Below are 22,647 nucleotides of genomic sequence, written 5' to 3' on the forward strand. Positions count from 1 at the left end.
GTGACAGGACTGTATTTAAATGATAAAATAATCAAAGCATTTATCCATTGCATTTGACGGAGTTGTACTTAAATTATAAAATAATCAAAGCATTTGTCCTTTGTAGTGACAGAGTTGTACTTTTTTAATAAAATAATTATGTACATATAATTTAAATTATTTAAAATTAATTTGTAATACCTAAAATCTAATTAACAAATTTTATTAATAATTAAAATCTAATAAATAATTTAATTAAAATAATTATGTACATAAAAAAAATTTAAATGATTTTATGAATTTAATTGAAATACACTGACAGTGTAAAAGGATTTTAAACCGTCAGTTAATAATAGACGTTGGATATTGAAACAAGTTTGACTTTTATTTTAAAAATCTATAAAGTAACGCAAACGGGGATGGTGATGAATTGATAGTGTAAAAAAATTTATACTGACAGTGCATTATAATTAATCTCATACCGACTATAATGGACAATTGCACTTTTATTTTGAGTGGTACCATCTATTTATTGGATGGCATTTTTATTTGTTTTTAATAGTGTCTCAATGCTGTAAAAAATTCTTAATTTCACCTTGCACTTCCTCTCCATCGGCAACTGGGCTAGCTTGCTACATTTTGGTCCAGTAATCCTATTTGTTGGAAATTTTTACCTTGTACCCCTACAATTATACTCATACCCCTACAATATAGTTTTTTGGACCAAAATGCCCTCGTATAAATAGGGTATATTTTCCAAAAATTGAATTTTTTTTCATTTTCGCTTCAAGACTTCCGGATCAGTATTTTTGCCAGTGTAAACCGGAACACTAAGAGTAAGTCTTCTGATTCACAAAACATATATCAGAACACTTTCCAGAAGACTTCCCGTTTGCTGCAATTTTTTGGCGTTGAACTGGAACTATTTAAGAAAGACTTCCGGTTATGAAGAGTGTTTATCGGAACTCTTTGTAAAAGACTTCCGATTTTCATTCATTTAACCGGAAGTCTTATGGAAAGTGTTCCAGAAGTCAAATTGTGTTTTCATCACACCAGAACTCTTTTTAGAAGTGTTCCGGTGCATTTTTTTATTTTTTTTTATAATATTTTTTTATAGTGGTTCGAAGACGAGGTGTCGACGGTAGGATTCCAGACCGTAGTTTAGGACGGGGCGCATCTACATCTGCAGCAGATCCGGCTGACTATCCAGGAGGGTCGTACGATACGTCTCTTTTGGTAAAGTACGAGCATCATGTTGCTCGCAATTTATGGCTTGGTGAGGTAAATAAACGACGTATATTTGAAATTGAATAATATTTGAATATTTTATATTGTGTTTTATAATATGTGTTTTAATTGTTTTCAAGAAAGAGGTCCGAAGAAAGAGTTAAAGGTTGTTGGACACGGACTTAAGCTGACATCGAGGGTTCCACTAGCTCTTCCACAACAGGTGGAGAGTTGGGTTTCTAGGTCTGGATTATCTTCACTTCAAAGAACTAGTTTGAACAAGATAGACACAAATCTAGTATCCGCATTTGTGGAAAGATGACATCTAGAGACATTTTCATTTCACATGTTGTTTGGTGAGATGAGCATTACTTTGGATGACGTCTCATGTCTGCTTCACTTGCCCATCAGGGGTGTGTTCTGGAGTTCTCAAGATGTCACTAAAGAGGTTACTGTTGAACTTGTTGTTGACTACTTAGGAGTGTCACATAGTGAGGCATAATCACATGTTCATAGCTACAGGGGTTCTTATTATAAATTAGAGTGGTTATACGATTTATTCATACAGCATAAAGTTGCTTCTAGCTGGGCATATGCGACTAGAGCATATTTATTGATGTTGGTGGGTTCCATAATTTTTGCCGACAAGACCTTTACACTTGTCGAGGCATGATATCTCTTACTGTTTACGAACTTAGATAGATGTTCGGGATATAGTTGGGGAGCGGCTGCATTGGTTACCCTATACAGATACCTTGGAGATGCGTCCATGTTTAGTTGCAAGCAGCTCGGTGGATATCCTACTCTCCTACATGTATATAATTTAATTTTGTTTATTAAGTGTTGGATTCATTTTATAAAGTATGTTAATTTAATTTATTTTGTTTATTATGTTTTTATATTGTAACAGTGTTGGATTCGCGAGTACTTTCCACTTGTTGGAAAAAGAGGAGAGAATTGGAAACCAGCTGATAATTATGGTCTTCCTCGAGCGATGAGATGGTCTTATAGGCAAGGAGTCCTGAAGGTGGATGATCTGCGACCTATTTTGAACGAACTGACATCTGCCGACGTCATATGGTGTCCATTTGAGGATCATAGAGTATGGCGTCCATTTGAGGATCATAGAGGATGGCGTCAGTTTGATGAGTTATGTTTGTACAGGGGGTGTTTGAAGTGGGGTGACACATTTGTCCCATACTTGCTTGACAGATGTTTACGTCAGTTCGGGTACAAACAGTATGTTCCATCCCCACCTCTTGATAGTATGATGGCTAATGATATTGATGTTGATTGGATTGGTTACCATTAGAGCGTTCTTGCTGTGATCCGTCCAACAACCTTGGCCACCATTCCATCTGATATAGAAGATGGATATCTGGAGTGGTATTATTGTGTCTCACATCCACGTTTGGTCCTTCCCCATCGTGACGAACCAAGAGAGGTGACAGTTCATATTTACGATGCAGGACCATCTGATCCTAATCGGGCTCGTGTATCTACATTGATTCATCGTTATCTGAGACAGGTTAATGCCGAAGAGGAAGATCCGCAGTTTGCTGATTTATTTGAAGCTTTGCATATTTCTCGTTCACATTGATATATGTATTAACTTTTAGAACTGAATGTAATAAAATAGACATAATATAATATTCATTTTTTGATTACATATTCATGCTAAAATAGGCGTAAGTAATTGTCAATGTTGTAGACGTCCTGTAAATCCTAACATGCAAGACGTTGCTGTTTGACAACGAAACTTCTTCCAATCTAATGTGACCGGTGGCAACGGAAACCCCTCTTTCATGTTAACCTGATAACAATAATTAAAACATATATTTAATAAAGTGAAATAATTAAAACAGTAAGTCATATAAAATAAAATACGTACCTGAACCCAATGATTTTGGTTAACAAAACCAATGCAATAAATGGAGACATTTGGTGAATGTGAACTTGTCATAGGAAAGAAAGTCATGCACGGATTTCCTAAACAGACAAGTACAACATTATAGCGATTCGCTATCAAGTAACCTATATCTGGTAGAGTCAACCATTTTTCTGATGGTTGTGAACCAAAGGATTTTATCATCAAAGATTCTCTCACTTCTGCCAACCGATTACAAAATAACTTGTCATACAACGTTGACCTATCCTTGTCTATTATTTCCAACTCCAAGTCTCGGCGAACCATTGACCAACCATCCTCGCCATATCCATGCAATGATGCAATGACTCTAAATCCACAATTACCATCTGATATAACATTGACTACATCTTCAATGTATGTCCTAATATGATTAGGAAATTGAAGAGTGAAATGTTTCTTTGATTGTGGTTGCTTCTTTGACAATTTTAACTTCTTCGAAAATGGACTTATGTGCGCGTGCTCAACTTCGTAAAAACTTTTTTGAAAAAAAGCTATAATGTTGCCCAGTTGTAACCTCAAGTTGTTATTCATAGCTTTCCAACATTTGACCATGTCACCTATATTGTTTCCTAACATTTGTTTTAACTTCTAATGAGCAGATTCAATCCTAAAAATAACATATTGAAAATATTAAAAATATCACATATAAAAAAAATACATAGTAAAAATTATAACACGTACCGATTAGTCGTCGTGTTACCCAAATGTAGCACTCGATTAATTCATGCTCCAACAAATCTCTGTCTATGTGGAGTCAACCATGTATCTTTCACATAATTAATAAATCCACTATAATCAACACATGCCTGCTCAAGTTGATGCAACCGTTGGCCATACTCAATCTCATCACTAGCCCAAACAACTTCCATCCATAATGTGTCTATCGTCTTTTGCATGTCATTCACCACATATTGTTTGCATTTTGCACCAACATTTTTGTTAATGTGAAATCTACATAGCAAATTAATCGAACTGGGAAGCACAATTTCAATTGCTTTCATCAAAGAAAGATCTCTATCTGTCAAAATCACTTGTGGACACAAACATTTCTTCACAAACAATTCTTTAAGTTTCTCCAATACCCAGCAAAAATTCTCTGTCTGCTCAGACTCCATATACACAAATGCGACAGCAAAAGTCAACTCGGTTGATGTCATGCCAACAATTTCAAACAAAGGTTGTCTATATTTATTTGTCTTGTAGGTGTTATCCATAACTAACACAATAGGTGTTATCCACTATCAGTATCCTTGTGTTTCCCACCTTTATCACAACCAAATATTAATTTGTTACTTCTCTCTCTTTCTTGTTTCAGTATCTGAATGAGTGATAATAACGGTTACTTTATTATCGATTCCAACCTCTTTAATCCATATGATCACCTCTTTTCGTGTACCAAATATTTGAGTGGTTAAAAACGCATCAGAAGTATCTACACATATTTGGGAAAGATTTTTCATTCCTGCACAATAAAAAAAAATTAAAAATGCAAACCGAAAGTCTTCAACGAAGAGTTCCGGATTACAGAAATATAATACCGGAAGTCTTCAAGGAAGAGTTCTGGTATATGTCACTTTGTTAATCGGAACATATATGATAAGTGTTCCAAAAAAAATTTTTTCAAAAAGAACCGGAACTCTTTAGATAACTCTTCTAGTATACTGTTTGCAGTGTTCCGAATGTCTTTCACAAAGTCTTCTGGTTTGAAAAAAATACATATCAGATATCTTTTTCAAGGAATTCTGGTACGAGGCTGAAAAGTGTAATTTTTGAAACTCTCAATTGAATGGTTAAAAATGAAATGATAAACTGGTTCAAAACAATTAAGGATAAAATTGATATTTTTAAAAAATTGTAGGAATATTAATATAAGTGTAGGGATATGAAGTAAAATTTCCTATTCGTTGGAAACCGGCATCATCTTTTAAGTTTCATCATTATACGGCCTATTTGTTGGGAACTGCGTAAGTTTTGCCCATCCCATTCATTGTAACTTTTTAACTTTTTCTTTTTATGGAATGGAATAACTTAAAACAAACCCCACATTCAGTGTATAATTTCCTTTGTTAATTGTTTATTAAGGAACAGAGCCGTAGCTTGTTTGAGTACTTTACTTAACATAAAACTTAAAAGCTTCACGAATCAAAACTTGTAGCAAAAGTACAACAGCGTGATGGCGTGAAATAACCGCTATCTGTCCCAATCAGTTTTTTAACATTATAAACTGAAAAGCTAATGACATGCCTTGTTGGCTTCTCCCTAAAAGTACTTAATTACTTGAAGCACTTGCACATTACTATTTCCGTTTCATCAACCAACCATGTCATCTTCCAAAAGTCTGAAAATTGGCATTGTTGGGTTCGGTACATTTGGTCAATTTCTGGCAAATACAATGATCAAACAAGGCCATACTCTAACTGCAACTTCAAGAACAGATTACTCTCAACTTTGTCTCCAGATGGGTATCCATTTCTTCAGGTAAAAAAATCAACCTTGTATTGAAAACATAAAACCTATTTCATGATGCATGTGTCAAAAACTCTGCAGGGATGTGACAGCATTACTTGAGGCTGACATGGATGTCATACTGTTATGCACATCTATTTCGTCGCTGTCGGAGGTGGTCGGGTCAATGCCACTCACTTGTCTGAAACGTCCGACGCTATTTGTTGATGTTCTTTCGGTTAAAGAGCACCCAAGGAACCTTCTTTTGAGAGTAAGAAGTTACATCCATTTACGACAGTCATAGCAGTTTTGATTACTTGTATTCTTCGAATGATTGATCTAGTTTTTGTTTTGTGTGTTTAAGGTTCTGCCAGAGGAGTTAGACATACTCTGCACACACCCAATGTTTGGACCAGTGAGTGGGAAAAATGGATGGCAAAATCTTACTTTCATGTATGACAGAGTTCGAATAAACGATGAAGCTACCTGCTCTAAATTTCTCCAAATTTTTTCAAGTGAGGTAAGTTAATAGATTTTACATGTATATGAATTGTAATAAAGGTAGATCTATTTTGCAATATTGTGTGTTATTCAGGGTTGCAAGATGGTAGAAATGTCATGTGAGGAACATGATAGAGCAGCTGCAAAGAGCCAATTTATCACACACACAATCGGCAGGTATCAAGCTTCCTACATATCTTTCTAACCAACCAGAGACATTTATAGACTCACTCACTGTAATTTTTTGGTGTCTTCTTTACAAGGACATTGGCAGAAATGGATATTGAACCTACACCTATTGACACCAAGGGCTTTCAGGCACTTGTTCAGTTGGTAAACACTTTTTAACATAATCTTCTAAAGCTCCCTCCTTTCTGTTTTAACCTCAAAAAGATAAATTATATAGCATATGCTGCCGTGTATCGTAATTGCAGAAAGAACCTGTCATGGGATGCAGTTTTGATTTGTATAGTGGATTATTTGTGCACAACAGATTCGCCAGACAAGAGGTAAGAACTGTCAGCAAAAATGCTTATTTTCAAAAATATATTAGTGAAACAAAAATAAAAATCTTGAAGCCTTAAACCAAGTGACTCAAGACAGACTCATGAATTACAAAATATATGCAGCTGGAAAACCTTGAGCATGCCCTACATAAAGTCAAAGAGATGCTGGTCCAAAGGATGGATGAAGGACAAAACTCAAAAAGAACTGAAAGTTGATGCATTCTATGTTTTATGATGAAAACATGTGGACAAACTATTTATTTCAAATTTCTTCTTGTAATCCCTGCCATATAAATTACTTTCTCAGTTTTCTTGTCTTGTTTCCATATCTAAGTTTGGCCACAAAACAGAAAGGAATGGTATATCTTCAATTACATGTAATAATGATGTTCTGCATTCTCTTTCATTGAATATATAGTAACTTCAAGACTTCAAGTCAAATCTCAACTACTTCCGCCATAACCAATAATTTGACCAGTCCTTAAGATCTTTTGATGAAAAAATTGTAAATTTTTAAAGATTGTCTTTGCGTGACTTGACATAGAGATACAAGATTGAGCTTGATCCTCCTTAATGGAATTGGTTACAACTTAACATACAACTCTATTAAAAACCAAACCAAAATTTAGTAAATCGCAGAAAGCAAGTCAATTTAATGCTCCAACATGTCATCCTTCATTCTTTTAACATATTATCTTTTAACATATTATCTGACCCTCTTCTCGTATCATAATATTACCATATCACCTCTTAAGAGTCTCACATCGGATAATATATGGCATGAACATGTCTTTATAAGTGGGGACAATCTTCATCCTATAAGTCGGTTTTGTGGGGTTGAGTTAGGCTTAATCACATTTTTTAACAGGGTTGAGTCTGGTTTAAGATCCGGTGGGCCACCTACTATTAGGTTTCCGTTATCGGACCACCCACCATTTATGAACATGTGTTTATAAGTGGGGGCAATCCTCACTCTACCAACCGGTTTTGTAGGGTTGAGTTAGACCCAACCACATTTCTTAAGATCCGGTGGACCACCTACTATAGTTTCTGCTATCGGGCCACCTACTATAGTTTCTGCTATCGGGTCATCCACCATTTATTTCCACGTTCCAGTTGTCTAGTCTTGAGTATGTCTGATTTAAGATCTGGTGGACCACCTACTATGGTTTCCGTTATCAGGTCACCCAACATTTATTTCCATGAACATGTTTTTATCCTTTGAAAATGTTTTATTAAACCTTTTGTATGGTTGTCCATGCATCATCTTTGTGTAACTTGGTCCAGGGCACCATTGGTATCTTCACAGCTTGACAATTCTCCATCCCAAACTTCTCCAATATCTCTTTTGCATATTTCTTTTGACACATGAAGTTGCCATGAGCTGTTTGAGTAACTTCTATGCCAAGGAAGTACCTCATCAGCCCCAAATCAGACATTTAAAAAGCCAAGGAAGTACCTCATCATCCCCAAATCAAACATTTAAAAAGCCAAGGAAGTACCTCATCAGCCCCAAATCAGACATTTAAAAAGTGTTCATCATGGACATCTTGAAGTCTTCAAGCATCACTGTATTGTCACTTGTGTAGATTAAATCATTAAGATACACACTCACAATAAGTAGATTACTTGCATTACTCCACTTAGTGAAGAGTCCACTCACTTTGACACTTTTCAAAACCTTCCTGCACAAAATACTTCTCTATCCTGCTAAACCAAGTTCTAGGAGCTTGTTTTAGCCCGTACAGTGCCTTGTGCAGCTTGAGTACTGTTAAGAGTCCCACATCGGACAATATATGGCCTGAACATGAGTGTATAAGTGGGGGCAGTCCTCACCTTACCAACCGGTTTTGTAGGGTTGAGTTAGGTCAAACCACACATTCTTAACATGGTATCAGAGCCTGGTTTAAGATCCGGTGGGCCACCTACTATGGTTTCCACTATCGGACCACCCGCCATTTATTTCCACGCTCCAGATGTCCAGTCCTGGGCGTGAGGGGGTGTGTTAAGAGTCCCACATCGGACAATATATGGCCTGAACATGAGTGTATAAGTGGGGGCAGTCCTCGCCTTACCAACCGGTTTTGTAGGGTTCAGTTAGGTCAAACCACACATTCTTAACAAGTACTTTCTTCTCCGAGCCTTTTTCTTGAAATCTCTATGATTGTTCCACGTATACATCTTCTAGTTCACCATGAAGAAAGGCCGACTTGACATCTAGCTGATGAGTCTTTCATTGTCGTTGAGCGGTGAAGCTAGCGGAAATATATCCGAACGTATTGCACGCTCGAACATACAACAGAGTCGCCATCGAACTTTATTTATCCCCAAAGGGAAGGGAAAACATCGATAAAACCCGGGGAAAAAGAGATATGCTGGGTAAGGAAGTCGGTTATGCAAGGGGAAGGTATTAGCACCCCAAACATCCATGGTACTCCATGGGAACCGTTTTGATTGTTCTCGCTTGAATAGGTGTTATCTAGAGATTACTCGCAAAAGAATGAGGGGAAAGGAAGGGAAATAGATAAAGTGCTCGGTGAGGATTGGGGCCCTCATGCCTACATATCCTCATAGTGCAATAAGGAATTCAGAGCTCCGTAGTTCAGAGAACTAATGGTGGGAGATGAAAAGAGTGTGATAAGATTATGGTCTGAACCAAAGGATAAGATGATTGAACTCCAAAAAAGGGGTGAAAATGTGAACCCAAGAGTAAAACTGGTATGAACCAACACGTGAGGGCCTACAACATCGTGTTGGAATAACCGAAAAGGAAGGGTTGCCTGTATGCGGCTGCAAAGTAATTAAGGAGATGTTTGTCTAAGCTACAAGGTCTGACAAGACAAACAAATCTGCTCTTGGTTCACAAAAAGGAGCATAAGATGGAGTACAAAGGTATAGTGTATTTGGCTCAAAGAATAGGTGTATCACATGAAGTGAATGAAGGTAGTATACGAGTGTATCATGGGATGAACGGAAGGAAGTGACTGAAGTCACAGAATAGAGTATCGTGTGATGAGTGACTGAAGAAGTATTGTTTGAAATCGAAAGGTGAAAGTGTATTGGAATCCATAAGAAAAATGGAATTTGTACCATCGAGGGAAAGGTGGCATGAACCACAAAGACATGGTATCACTATGTGGTTGGCCAAAAAAGAAGGAATTAAGTGTTTGATTACATAGTACAAACAACTCTAGGTACAAAAGTGGACTATTCATTAGGCGTCCTAAAAGGGTATATATGTAATTCCAAAGAAAGTGTATTTCGATGTCAAAGGAATAATGTGTCACTGGGTGAACGATTTATGATCGACGGTGAGTAATGAATTGTGAAAGATATGGATGGTGCCCTAAGGCGAAGGAGGAATAAGTAGAAGTATGTTCGCCAAGGATTCGCATCCTCGTGCCTACGTATTCTCATTCTGTAATGAGAAAATCAGAGCAATCGTAGTTCGGAGAATTACAAACAGAAAGAAAGGGAGATATACAGTGATGAAGATTATAACTTGCACCAACAGAATGGTATCGAGGGAGCTCACGAAGATAAATGGCTTCGAACTCAAGAGTAAAACTGGTATGAACCAACACGTAAGGGTCTACAACATCGTGTTGGAATAACCGGAAAAAAGAATGAATTAAGTGTTCGATTGCATAGCACGAACAACTCTTGGTTCACAAGGCGGACTATTCATTAGGCGTCCTAAAAGGATGAGAGTGAGACCCACAAGAAAGTATTGTTGGGTGCAAGGGAGAATGTATCACTTGCTGGGGAACAAACAATTTGAGATCAAAGATAAGAATTATCTTGAATCCATGAAGGAATAAACTCTGAACCGAAGAGTAAAGGTAAACCAACAAGTGAGGGAGCCCAAGGCATGGTATCACTGTAGTGGAATAACCGAAAAGAAAGGAATTTAGTGTTCGATTGCATAGCACGAATAACTCTTAGTTCACAAGGCGGACTATTCATTAAGCGTCCTAAAAGGATGTGAATGGAATCCAAGGAACAATGATATTTGATCTCAAAAAGCTGGTATTGATTGAATGAATGAAGAATGATTGATTAATAAATAAGGTAGCTCGCGAAGAAACCGGGTTCTCCTGCCTACGTACCCTCATCATATAATGAGGAAATCAGAGCTTTCGTAGTTCAGCCCACTAGGGCTGAAAAGAAATTGATTGGAGGCAAGAGGGAATGGATGATTGAGACTGAATTAATTTGAATGGAATGATTGAGAATTGAATAAAATGAAGAATGGATAGACTTGATAGTTATTGGATAAGAATCACACTAAAGTCTATGGGTAAAGGTGGATACAATAAGCAACAAGTCAAACGTCTCGCACCCAAAGATATCCAAAATGAGTGTAGGAAAGCTCCAGTCTCATTCCTTCTTTACCACTTAAGGCTCGAAGCATATGATTCTCGTCTTAACTTCAAGTAGAGAGAGAAGAATCTTTGTAACTTTCTTGTATGGAAGATGAAGACCTTATCAATGGTTCGATTCACATTGCACTAAAGTCTATGAATGGAGGTGAATACGATGAGCGTTGGGTCATACGTCCCATACCCAAAGATACTCAAAATGGGGGTAGGAATACTCCAGTCTCACTCCTTCTCCATTACTTAAGGCTCGTATCGTACAACTTGATTCATGATTGATAAGTTGTTGACGTAGTCCTTACTTTTGTTGTTTTTGCTTTGTGAAGATAGACTTGTCAATTGTATGATTAGAATTGTGCTAAAGTCTATGAATAGAGGTGAATACGATGAGCGTTGGATCATACGTCCCATACCCAAAGATACTCAGAATGGGGGTAGGAATACTCCAGTCCCACTCCTTCTCTATTGCTTAAGGCTCGTGTCACACTCTTCTAACTTTGATTTAACAAGTGTTGAAGATGCCATCTTTGATGTGCTTGAATAATCCGCTGCTTGGTATAACTGAGGATGCCTTGATTGAATATCTTGTCTTGAGGCCTTGAGCTCCACAGCGTGAAAGAAAAGTCCTACTAAGTGACCAAGGGTCTTTTGGTCACTCAATTAGACTGGGGGATTATACAAGTTCAAAGGATTTAACTAATCAAAATTGCTTTTGATCAATTTAATCGGGGTTTGGTTTTAGTTTTGAAGGGAACTAATTTTGGATCTAATTGAAGTTGTACTTGTTAGAACTATCCTAAGGGAGCATGCATTAGAAAGTTGATTGGATATTCTAAGTTAGATTAGAAATCCTAAGGGAGCATGTCAAAATATTGATTAAAATCATGATTAAAATTCTATGTTAAGTCCTAGGAATATTAGGAAATGATCGAATTCTAATCCTAAGGGGAACATGTAATTTTCAACACAAAATATCAAAATAGGCCCATAAAGGGCAAAATGGTCAATAGTAAAATATGTCCAAATTCTATGGTCTAAAAGGGATTCTATCCTAAAGTTGAATTCTAATCCTAATGTTGCGAAATGTAATTCTAAATTTAATCAGGATCTAATTGTTTCTAATTAGAAAAATCTATATAAAGCCCTAATTAAATTTCTATTTAAAAGTCCTAATTAATTCTAATGATGTGAATTAAATTTAATTGAAATTCTAATTAAAATTCTAAGATCTAAATTAATCCTAATTGTCAATTAACCTAATTAAGCTAATATTCTAATCAATCAACTTGCAAAAAAACAATAAAGAAAAATAAAGAAAACAAAAAAATGACCAAGGGGTGCAATGGCTAAGTGGGGGTTGGAAAGAAATTAAGGCTACTGGGTTGTTAATTGAGCCCACTGAATCTTTTCTTGGTCAAACAACAAACTCCAGACGGGGGTGTAGTAGTAAAATGCAGAAACGGGCCTCTGAGCCCAAAGAGCCCCAATATCCATTCCAGATGGGGGTGCGGAAGTGAAACCGCGTGGAAAACTAGTAAAAGTGTTAATGGGCCTCCTGAAGCCCAAGTTCATTTCATTCACTAATCAGGGGGTGTAGTAGTAACAAATGGTGTATGAAAATCAAAATCCATGGGCCTTATCCACTTAAGCCCACTCAACTCACCTCTGTTGACTTAGACAAGTCAACAGAGTCAAAATGTTTCCATGCGCGCGCTCTCTCACCGTCCATTCACCTTGGCTCGCCGCACCGGTGTCCGTCGCCGACGCCGGTGTTGGCTTCTATCTAACCACCACCACCAATTTATGCATAATGATACGCTGGATACGCCTATGACAAGGGATTTGGGCGACGATCAATGAATTGGTTGAATCGAACCTAAACAAAGGAAGAACCCTAGCCTTTCTAAGTCAAATTAAATGGCGCTCAAAGAAGATCAACTCCTAACACCATTGGGGTTTCGTTCATTAGCATAAATACTACGCCTTGGTGCAGTCAGAGCAAAAAAACGACAATGAATTGTAAATGACATACCGGAGAAGATGATCGGAGAATTCGCCGGTAAGTTTTCTGATCTTGATTCTTCCTTCTTCCTCTTCTTTTCGTCTCCTTCTTCTTCTTTTGGAACTTCGGAATGGATAGCAGAGTGAGAGTGAAGTGGTTTAGCTCAAGCTAAATTGAAGCTTCAATGTGAAGCTTCAATGGCTTTTCTGTGAGAGAATGAGAGAGCTTTGGTAAGGGTGATGAGAGAGGTTGCAGAGAGATTGTGCACAAATTCGCAAGGTTCAAAAAGTGATGAAAATGAGAGAGGTGAATTGTTTAAATAGAGTTTAGGTTTGGAAGTGTTTAGGCCTGAAGTTAGGATTGGAGTCTGTTATGTTCAGGTTAGGAGTTAGTTGCATTTAACTCACTGAGTTCATGGTGAAACTCGGTTGGTTAGAATCAACTCAGTTAGTTAAGTTGGTTTTTTAATTGATCAATGAATGAAAAGAATTGTAACTGGCTGTTGCAGGTGGCTTTTAAGTGAAGCAAGTTAAGCGGTGACCTGTTGTCCAAGTTGCAAGTGTATTTAAGTGACTTAGCTTGGCTTGGATGTTAGTGATTCATGAGCAAAGTTATATTATGTGTATCAATGCCTTGCAAGCTTGAACATGTGTATCTACTTTTCTTTTGTCTTTCATATGATCTCCACTGGTTTCATTGCAAATGGTTCATGTTTTTTACTGCAGACTTTGAGCATGCTCGTTGAACCAAACTCATGGTACCATTTTGGTCATGGTCTATGATAGGCCTGCTTGGGATGTTCATTGGCTAGCACTTGTGCATATTGGGTTGGTATGTCAACTTGTTAAATCATACCCTGTTATATTGCAATGGTTTGGGTGTTCCTATTTTATCTGCTTCTGTTCATGTTGATGCAGGTTTATGGCTAGGGTTGATGTTTGCTGCAGTGTGTGGATTTGGTTTGATGCAAGAGTATTTACCATGTTAACTCCCTGTTAAGCTTTTGTATGTGTATGTCAATTGAATTAGGTAATGTTGTGGTTTTCCAAATGTTGCAGGTTTTGCTCATCTGTCAAGCAGTTATGGTATCATTGATGTAGGAAGTGCCAAGTGGATGCTCACAACTGATCATTGCAGGTTAGGCTTATGAGTTGATGTTGTGGATGGTTGTGTTAGACTAGTTCAGGTTAGCAACAGACTTCTAAAAGCTATTTGGTTAGATGCTTGGTCCATTGGCTGTTAGATCAATCAATGGTGCTGGTTTGATGTATGGATTGAAGTTTGCTTCATGTTGCAGTCTGCTTTGTTTGGTTTTAACTTGAAATAGTTTGGTATGCTAACATGATGCAACCCAATTGTGGATTCTGCATTGCAGGACACTTTGTTGCTGATCCTAGGTGCATTTCAAGTTTTTATCTTGACAGGCTTGGGAATGAGGATACTTCCTGCTAGTTATGACATTGATTTGATGCACAATGTTGGCCAGACTTTGAGTGTGTTGCAGGATTGTCCATTGCTAGCAGGATTTGGTTCAGTCTCACAAAATGGACATGATACATTGATGCTTCAACTGTAGCAAGCAATGTGGTTTGGCATGTGGATTGTTTTTGTGATTCTTGGCATGTCATAACATTATTTGGTCCTGTTGGATTATTTCGGCATGAGTTTCCATGTAGCTCCCATGAGCCATTATCAGTATAAACTGCAAGTGTGAGCAACTGGTTATCAACCGAATGTGTGGTTATGGCATGTGTGATGTTTAAGTGTTGTGACATGATTTTGGTTAATTATTTGGCTTGACCCTTCAACTGTATGCTTTTTTCACTGAACTGTTTTTGGATTGTTGGGCAGGACGCTGGTGTGCTTGGAGCAGGTTTGTTGCAGGTCAGGGCTTGATGTTAGGCTTGGTGCAGCAGGGTGATTGAGGTCTGTAGTTGGCCTTGGGCTGGTATGAAGTTTACTGAGGTTGGTTATACTGGACCATTTATGCAGGAAGGTTTCCATGTAGCTTCCATAAGCCATTATCACCATCACAGGATTAAGGTCAAGTGTAGGTTCAGTGCTGCTGGAAGGTATTGGGCAAGGCAAAGCAAGTTGTAACATGAACTGCTTGCAGCAGCATGGCTGGCATATGGTTTCCCTTGGCTAGGTCAAGTGTTTTCAAGGTTTGATGTGTTGTATTCTTGGCAAGAGCTATGAGTGATAAGCAAAGGATTATGTTGTGTTGTTAGAGAACTCTTTAGACCTGGTGTGGGATAGACCAAGGCTAATGGCTATTGATTCCAAGATGTTCAAATAGCATGGTGTGCACAAAGTCACTTACTTGCAAATGAAGTAATCAAGGGAAAGCACCACCAAGCATGAAGATTGGATGAAGAACCAAGGCAAATTAGGTTAGGTTAGATTTTTGGTGGTCAACAAAAGGGAGATTGACTTTGGTCAAAGTTGACCAAAAAGTCAATTGTTGATCAAAGTCAACAATTGGTCAAAACTTCAATTTTTTGGCATTTTCTCTGTACATGAATAATGGATTGATGATCATGGTGGAATTTAGGGTACTAGGGTTTTGGGTTGACTTTGGTCAAAGTTGACCAAAAAGTCAATTGTTGACCAAAGTCAACAATTGGTCAACATGTAATTTTTGTTCTTTTCTTTTTGATGTAATGAGCATTGCAATGGACTATAGATGGTTATTTCAATGGAAATTGGTGTTTATGAACGAAATGGATTAAATTTGGCATTTGAATTGTCATGAACCTTGAATGTATTGCCTTGTAAATGGATGGTAATGGATTGAAATTGGTTTTAACTTGATCTTGAATGGACATGATTGAAATGAACCAAGAATATGACTTTAGGTGAACATGAATGACTTGAATAAACCAATAACATGAATCAACTTGACTTGCATAGACAATGATGAACATGGAACAAAGATCCATGAATCAACCACTAAGCATTGAAAATGTCATGACATGGACTTGGATGACCTCCACCAGATGAAACCAAACAAATCAAAGGCTAGACACTTGAAATGAACAAATGAAGTGCCATGGCATATAAGCAGAGGATGGAGATTCATAGAATTAAAGACTCGGGCTAGGACCAATGGCCTTAAGCACAAATGGATAGAACCAAACCAAAATCAACATGAATGAACCCAATATAAGGGTTTATGAGGGGCAATGACCGAGCAAGAGTGTCACACATACAATGGGTGATGAATTGGGTGGAATTAGGGTTTGAAGACCATCTAGATGAAAAGTCAGGTTACAAGATACTTTTAGACCAAATTCTCCTTGATAGGGATTACCTGAGGCATGCCAAGGTCTTTGAATCAATCAGGATGCTTCACAAACAAATCCAAAGCTTCATGACCATATCCTCAAGCATTAGGGTTAGAAAGCCTTGAGGACTGCCTGAAAATTCCCCTGTTGAACCCATACCTCCATCATCAAGAAATTAGGGTTTTGAAGGTCCCTGAGCTTTGGTGTAGATAAAAGGCATACACACAAGCAAACCCTGGCTCCACAAGCCAAGAATTTGGAATCTATAGTGATCATTTGATGGAATGAATGATGCTTATGCATGAGTTATTTAATGTATGCAATTAATCCCTAAGTCAAGTGGTTGGATTCATAGGTGAGAAAGGGGAGGGCAAATTTAGGGGTACAACAAGCGGCAAGGGCATCAATGGTTCTTACCGTCTCCATTCGTGCAACTGGGGCGTACACCTCTCCTTAGTCGATTTCATGCTTCTGTGAGTAGCCTTTAGCAACTAATTATGTTTTGTGTTTCTCCAATGCTCCTTCTGCATTCAGTTTCATCTTGAAGATCCATTTGACTTCAACTACCTTTGCCTTGTTTGGCAAAGTAACAAGGGACCATGTCTTATTCTTCTATATGAATTCAATCTCTTTCTTCATTGCTTCAATCCAGTGAGGTTCCTTAATATCCTCTTCAAAGGTTGTCGGGTCATTGTTCACAACTGATAACACCAGGTCCTCAATTGGTATTGCCTAATGCAGTAATTTTATTAAATTACCACTGCGACTTAACCCACAACCAAACCATTTAAGAGAGAATAAATATTATAACGATTTACATTAGCATGAATGAAAATTTTAACACACCTTCAGTGGAGTACCACAAGCAACAAGACGAATTCCATTTTCACGACAGTAACTAAGAATAGGTTCATACTCCTGCCACCATTCAGGTGGCCAATGCATCATATAAGTTTTTAAGGTTTCTCCATCTATCTTGCCATGCCGGTCAAATTCTTTTATAAGTAACAGAGTTGTGAGAAGCAATATCAATGAGAAAGAGACAGGATCCAACAGATAAGTAGCAACCAAGGTAAAAGAAACAGAAATTGATAATTTTTATTTGGCAACAAGTCTCTCTGCAAAATAAAATAAAGCATAACAAAAATCAGCAATTTAGTTATTTATTCAAGGCATGGGTAAGATATTGTATTGGTTTATGAACAATTAATTTTAGTTTATCTATTGTCATAAATACTTGAAATGCATGTGTTTGAAAGATCTTATGAAAACAGTTACGACATGCCCATAAGATCTTTCCCAAGTATTTCAATTAGTTGTTCAAGATAGCTTATGAAAATAGCTTAAGACTTATATGAAAACAAGTTAAAATGTTTATTTGATAAGTGATTAACTAAGCTGTTTGTTCAAAAACAACTTTAGTTCCAAGACTAGTTATTCATTTTCATGTCGGAGTTACATAACTAGAAGATATGGCAACAACAACAGCAAATCACCTCCAGCGAACATGTTCATAAATCATAATAAACACAAAGACATGGTTCCAACTAAAAACTCAATTGACACTCTAGGACTAACTAAGATTCCAACTAAAAACTCATAAAAAGAAAAAACAGAAAATTAAAATTAAAATTAAAATGCATACTTTTTATCCATATGCTGATTGAGTGGTTCCTGAAGATAGAGGGAAACACTTCAATACAATAGCCAAAGATAAATGCTTATCAATCTCAACACAGCGCTTACGCAAATTCTTCACAATCTCAAGCTCCAATTCCTTATCATCTCGAACCGCCTGTTCAGCTTCTCCCCCAAATAAACAACTCTAGCATTCATCAACTTCTCCCACACTTTCCCTTTCTCTTTCCCTATCCCAACGGTTCACGAATAGCTGTTGCATCATAAGTCCTTGAAGTTATCAATTCCTCATCTATCTTCTTCGCCTCCTCCGTGATAATTAACAATTCAACAAACAGAAATATCAATTAAATAAAGGGACAAATGATGACAAAACACCATAGTTATATTGAATACAGAAAAGTAATTCATAAAATGCCTTGATACAAGATAGTAACATGTAACATATCTCAATTTTGCATCATCAAAATGGGCAATGAGAGAAAATAAAGGGTTAAAATTTGGAAGAGGAAATCAGCAGAGCAAGTAAAAGCGCATTGCTCCTTTTTATCAACTAAGTGAGCAAATAGTACCTAGACGGATTATGGTTGCTTTAAATCCTAATCTAAATGTATTACATCTAGAAGAATTATGGTTGACATATTACAAAGGAAGTTTGGAGCTAGGAAAAAGTGCATTGCTCCTCTTTATCAACTAAAAGTAAATGCTAGAAATCTTAGAATTTTTGGAAAACTAGATTTTGACTAAGATATAATGCCTAAAACCTATTGACTATCACATTCAACTCCAATGTCATCATCAATGTCCTCATCAGAACTACAAGTGTTGTCCATGATATTGACTTGCGATTGTTGAAACTTGTTGATAGCATCTCTAGCTTCAGAAACCAATGCATCTTTTGCTGCTTTAACAACATTCTTTTTCTGAATGTGGTTTCCTTCTCCAACTATGGAATTTTTCATCCGTGTAGATGCTGCTCTTCTCTTAAGTTCCCTAAATCTTAATTGATTGACGTATTTTTCATGCTGCACCTTGTTCTTTACTTGCTTTAGCACAGGTGGACTGGCAAGATCTTGAACACCTGATGAGCCACTAAATCTAGAAAGAGACTTCTTGTGACTTGAAAATGATGATGATCGTCCAGTAAAATTTTGTAGAAACCCATGATTTTCCTTTTGCTGCTCTGGAGTACAGAGCGCTTGACTAGGCTGAAAATCATTAGTAGAAAAATCAATGTTGGGTTCAAGAACAGAAAATATGTCTCCTTTATGGACTTGATCCGCTTTAAGATGGCGTTGTAACATATTTTCAATAGACTTCTGGGTAACAATGCTTTTTGGTTTGAGAATATTTGATTTAGCAACCTTCTTTTCAGTAGGTTTGAGAAGTTTACTTGCAGATATTGAGAATTGATGAAGAGGCGAAGAGTTAATTGTCTTTGACCTTGATCTAGGCTGACATGGAGGTGGTGTTTGGAAGTCACAGTGAACCCTATCGAAACAATCTTGTTTAGACTTCCCAGGTACCTGCAACAGATTTCGTACAGCAATTTCAATTACCAAAATAATTAAGCACATGTAGATTTTTCTGGCAATCCATTATCCATGAACAAATTATAATTTTACACTTTTCTTTGTAATGGTTACAAATAACAATCACGAACCAGTTATCTCAAAGGCATAAGTAAAAGCTTAAATTAAGATGCTAAAGATTTAGCAAAGATACAACAAAAGACAACTTTTTTACAACAACACCATACTAAAATACAGTTTACATCCCAATCATATGGCAGCTAATACTTGAACTAAAAGTGCTATATTTACATACCAGTTTGGATACTTTTTTCCAGAAATCTGGACTAGGTTTTGCAGTAAAGTAAGCTGTTCGCAGTGCCAATTCTTGTTCTTTAGTCCACCCTTCAGCAGCTTCAGGTCCACCTTGCTTTCTTTTCCCTCTCACTCCAGATTCAACTTGTTCCTTCGGACTCTCTTCCACTATTTCATCGCCACCGTGCTTTCTCTTCCCTTTTCCACCAACTTCATCCCCAATTCCCTCCTTGCCACTACTTTCCTTCGTTTTTCCTTGCTTCACTCTTGTCGAATCACCGGAACAAAATTCGCTAAGTTGAACGTCGAATCTCTCCTCATTCAGGCGAGCTTTATGATTGGAGAATCTAGCAGATCGTCTGACAGAGGGAACTTCATCCTTCGACCTGGGTGTTTTCCTTACCCTAGCGGCGGGGGTTCTTGATTGGATGGGAGATTTTTTTGTGGATTTAGGTTTGGGGGTGGTGGGATTGTTGTTCTCGTGGAGGAGAATGAGCCTTTGTGATCTTCGCGGTGAGGATGGGGAGTACACGACGGTGGGGTTTCTGTTTGGCATTTTCTCAAACACTTGGGGTTGATTCTACAGGTAGAAACAAAATAGCTTGGTTGTTTTTGAGGGGAAGATGGTGAATTCAAACTTGTGATGGTGATGAATGATTCAAATTTGTATTAACACAAAACAAATGAATTGTGTTTGGCTGAGTTCAGGTATGCTCTATTTAGAGGGACATGTGGCAAACAAACATTCAACGGTTGAGATTTAAAATTACAAATGAACTATCTATTTAGAATTTGACGAAAGTATTTGCATTCACATTTATTTCATACTATCTTAGGGAGTGTCGGAAATGTCAACGAGTTAAACGTTTAAAATTTAAGAGATATTGACAACATATATCCACAGATCATTTTCTCAATTTTTAATTGATGTGGGACTCAATCACTCTTGACATTTGAATTCCAACAATCTCTCTTACAAGTATAAATCGCCCACATCACTAGCATGATCCACAATAGGATCTCACTTCCGCTCCCATCGATTCAAACCTAGGCTCTAAAACCACTTGTTAGAATATCAACTAATATAGAAGATTAAATAATAATGAAAGTAAAAGACAAAGAACATGATCAATCTTTGTTAATGTAATTCAATGAATAATGTCTACCTCTGCGACTATAGAACATATATAGCCCATTTATTTATGTCTAATAATTAGGGTTCATTAGGGTTATAGTTGTAGAAACGTGAGCCTTCTATCTCACTCATCACTCGCTCTCTAAACTATTTTCCATTTTCTCTCACTTTAATTTAGACGTAATGGTTCGAGAAAGTCTTTGTGATTGGTGAGAAGTTTGTATTCTAAAAATGGTGTTATTGTAAATTCACCAAGAAGTGTTTCTCTCTTAGTTGAACAATTTATTCTTAAAGGAGTGTTTGTTTGGGTTCAAAAGCTAAACACGTTAAAAACTTTGTTTGGGGAGTTAGGTTCTTAATTCGTTGTTTCAATTTGTAGGTTCATCCCCTTTAAAAGCTTACTTTGGTTCGAGATTAGCTCGATTCAAAGTCTTAGCTTGGTTTGTGGTCAACCTGTTCAAAACCTCAATTCGGTTTGGAGGAAGGCCTTTTAAAAAATCTGGTTTTGTTAGAGATATGTCCATGGAAATCTTGGTTTAGCTTGGAGACTACTGTCGCAGCCCGAAAAATACAGGAGGTGCGAAAAAACAACCGGCGAAAGAAAATGACAGAAGAGTCGCCACCGTGCGTTATTTATCCCAAAGGAGGGAAAGGAAACGCTCGAAGTAAACCTAGAGAAAGGAAAGGAAAAGACAAGGTCTCGCAACCAAATCTTGGGTTCGGGAGTCGGTTATGCGAAGGGAAGGTATTAGCACCCCTACGCATCCGTAGTACTCTACGGGATCCACTCTTGTTGTTCTTGTCTAAAGGGTGTATGTTTATCTAATGTACTATTTACTAAAAAGGGACAAGAGAAAAATGACTCGCACAGATATCGCATCCATTGCATACGTATCTCATCTGAATATGGGAATCAGAGTCTTCGTAGCTCGGCTACCTATGGGTTAAAGAGGAGTGTGCTCGCTAAGACGTCGCGTCTTATGCCTACGTATCTCATCGGGATTGAGAATCAGAGCAAAACGTAGTTCAAACTAACTACGGGAACAAAAGTCTCGATTGCAACTAGGGCAAGAGAAAGGGAAGGTCTCGATCGCAACGAGGGCGAGAGAAAGGATCACAACGAGGGCGAAAGCAAACAAGGATTAGTTGTTAGTCGTTAGTCAAACTCGGCAAGACATCGCATCTTGTGCCTACGTATCTCATCTGAACATGAGAATCAGAGTTGTCGTAGTTCGGCTACACGCACGCCAAACAAACAAACACACAAGCAGGCAAACATGGAGCCTGAGTGCCAATCACTGGACTTACATCAGCATCCGAACCAAAACACACACAAAAAGGCAAACGTGGAGCCCGAACGCCAATCACTGGACTTACATCGGCATCCGAACCAAAACACACGCACACTGGAACCCGAATGCCACTCGATGGACTTACATCAGCTTCTAAGCACACAACAACCAAACAAGTTAATAGGGAGTCGGGAACTCGAGCCTATAACTGTCAAGCACACACACAAAAAGAAAGAAAAGAAGTGCCCGGAGAGATCTCGCACGATCTCCTGCCTACGTACCTCATCTGGTATGAGGATCAGGGCGACGTAGTTCCCCTACGTAGGGGTTGACATCTGAACATGGACTTACAAAGGAGGACACCAGTTGTGTCAAAGGAGAGTGGGCAATGTGTTCACGTCCTAGCAGTAGGTGTCGCAGCTCGCTGAATCGAGTCTTAGGCGGTTACCTCTTTGCAATAGAACGGATTACATGCCGCAATATCGGAGACGCTTGGAAAG

At 37.7% G+C, this 22,647-nt stretch overlaps 3 protein-coding genes across 3 annotated transcripts; 1 reads left to right on the top strand and 2 right to left on the bottom strand.

The window, feature by feature from the left end:
• Positions 1–2,610: 2,610 nt before the first annotated feature.
• LOC127084029 (uncharacterized) lies at positions 2,611–5,238 on the bottom strand. Its single transcript, XM_051024396.1, has 2 exons — positions 3,098–5,238; positions 2,611–3,019 (listed from the first exon to the last, which is right to left on the bottom strand). The coding sequence occupies exons 1-2, from the start codon at positions 3,710–3,712 to the stop codon at positions 2,906–2,908; spliced, it is 729 nt and encodes a 242-aa protein (XP_050880353.1). The 5' UTR covers positions 3,713–5,238; the 3' UTR covers positions 2,611–2,905.
• Positions 5,239–5,325: 87 nt separating this feature from the next.
• LOC127084028 (arogenate dehydrogenase 1, chloroplastic) lies at positions 5,326–7,023 on the top strand. Its single transcript, XM_051024395.1, has 7 exons — positions 5,326–5,614; positions 5,684–5,852; positions 5,946–6,101; positions 6,177–6,259; positions 6,346–6,415; positions 6,517–6,591; positions 6,712–7,023. The coding sequence occupies exons 1-7, from the start codon at positions 5,457–5,459 to the stop codon at positions 6,802–6,804; spliced, it is 804 nt and encodes a 267-aa protein (XP_050880352.1). The 5' UTR covers positions 5,326–5,456; the 3' UTR covers positions 6,805–7,023.
• An 11,238-nt stretch (positions 7,024–18,261) lies between these two features.
• LOC127084030 (uncharacterized) lies at positions 18,262–20,470 on the bottom strand. The gene is made up of 2 exons (XM_051024397.1): positions 19,722–20,470; positions 18,262–19,420 (listed from the first exon to the last, which is right to left on the bottom strand). The coding sequence occupies exons 1-2, from the start codon at positions 20,274–20,276 to the stop codon at positions 18,659–18,661; spliced, it is 1,317 nt and encodes a 438-aa protein (XP_050880354.1). The 5' UTR covers positions 20,277–20,470; the 3' UTR covers positions 18,262–18,658.
• Positions 20,471–22,647: the final 2,177 nt, after the last annotated feature.

This window comes from Lathyrus oleraceus, chromosome 5, assembly GCF_024323335.1.
Source record: "Lathyrus oleraceus cultivar Zhongwan6 chromosome 5, CAAS_Psat_ZW6_1.0, whole genome shotgun sequence".
NCBI classification, from domain to species: Eukaryota; Viridiplantae; Streptophyta; class Magnoliopsida; order Fabales; family Fabaceae; genus Lathyrus; species Lathyrus oleraceus.

Coding starts and splice junctions, on each gene's coding strand:
- LOC127084029 (XM_051024396.1), bottom strand. CDS start 3,712: ATGTTAGGAAACAATATAGGTGACATGGTCAAATGTTGGAAAGCTATG. Junction 3,020..3,097: donor ACCAAAATCATTGGGTTCAG/GTACGTATTTTA, acceptor TATTGTTATCAG/GTTAACATGAAAGAGGGGTT.
- LOC127084030 (XM_051024397.1), bottom strand. CDS start 20,276: ATGCCAAACAGAAACCCCACCGTCGTGTACTCCCCATCCTCACCGCGA. Junction 19,421..19,721: donor GGAAAAAAGTATCCAAACTG/GTATGTAAATAT, acceptor AATCTGTTGCAG/GTACCTGGGAAGTCTAAACA.
- LOC127084028 (XM_051024395.1), top strand. CDS start 5,457: ATGTCATCTTCCAAAAGTCTGAAAATTGGCATTGTTGGGTTCGGTACA. Junction 6,102..6,176: donor TCCAAATTTTTTCAAGTGAG/GTAAGTTAATAG, acceptor TGTGTTATTCAG/GGTTGCAAGATGGTAGAAAT. Junction 6,592..6,711: donor ACAGATTCGCCAGACAAGAG/GTAAGAACTGTC, acceptor AAATATATGCAG/CTGGAAAACCTTGAGCATGC.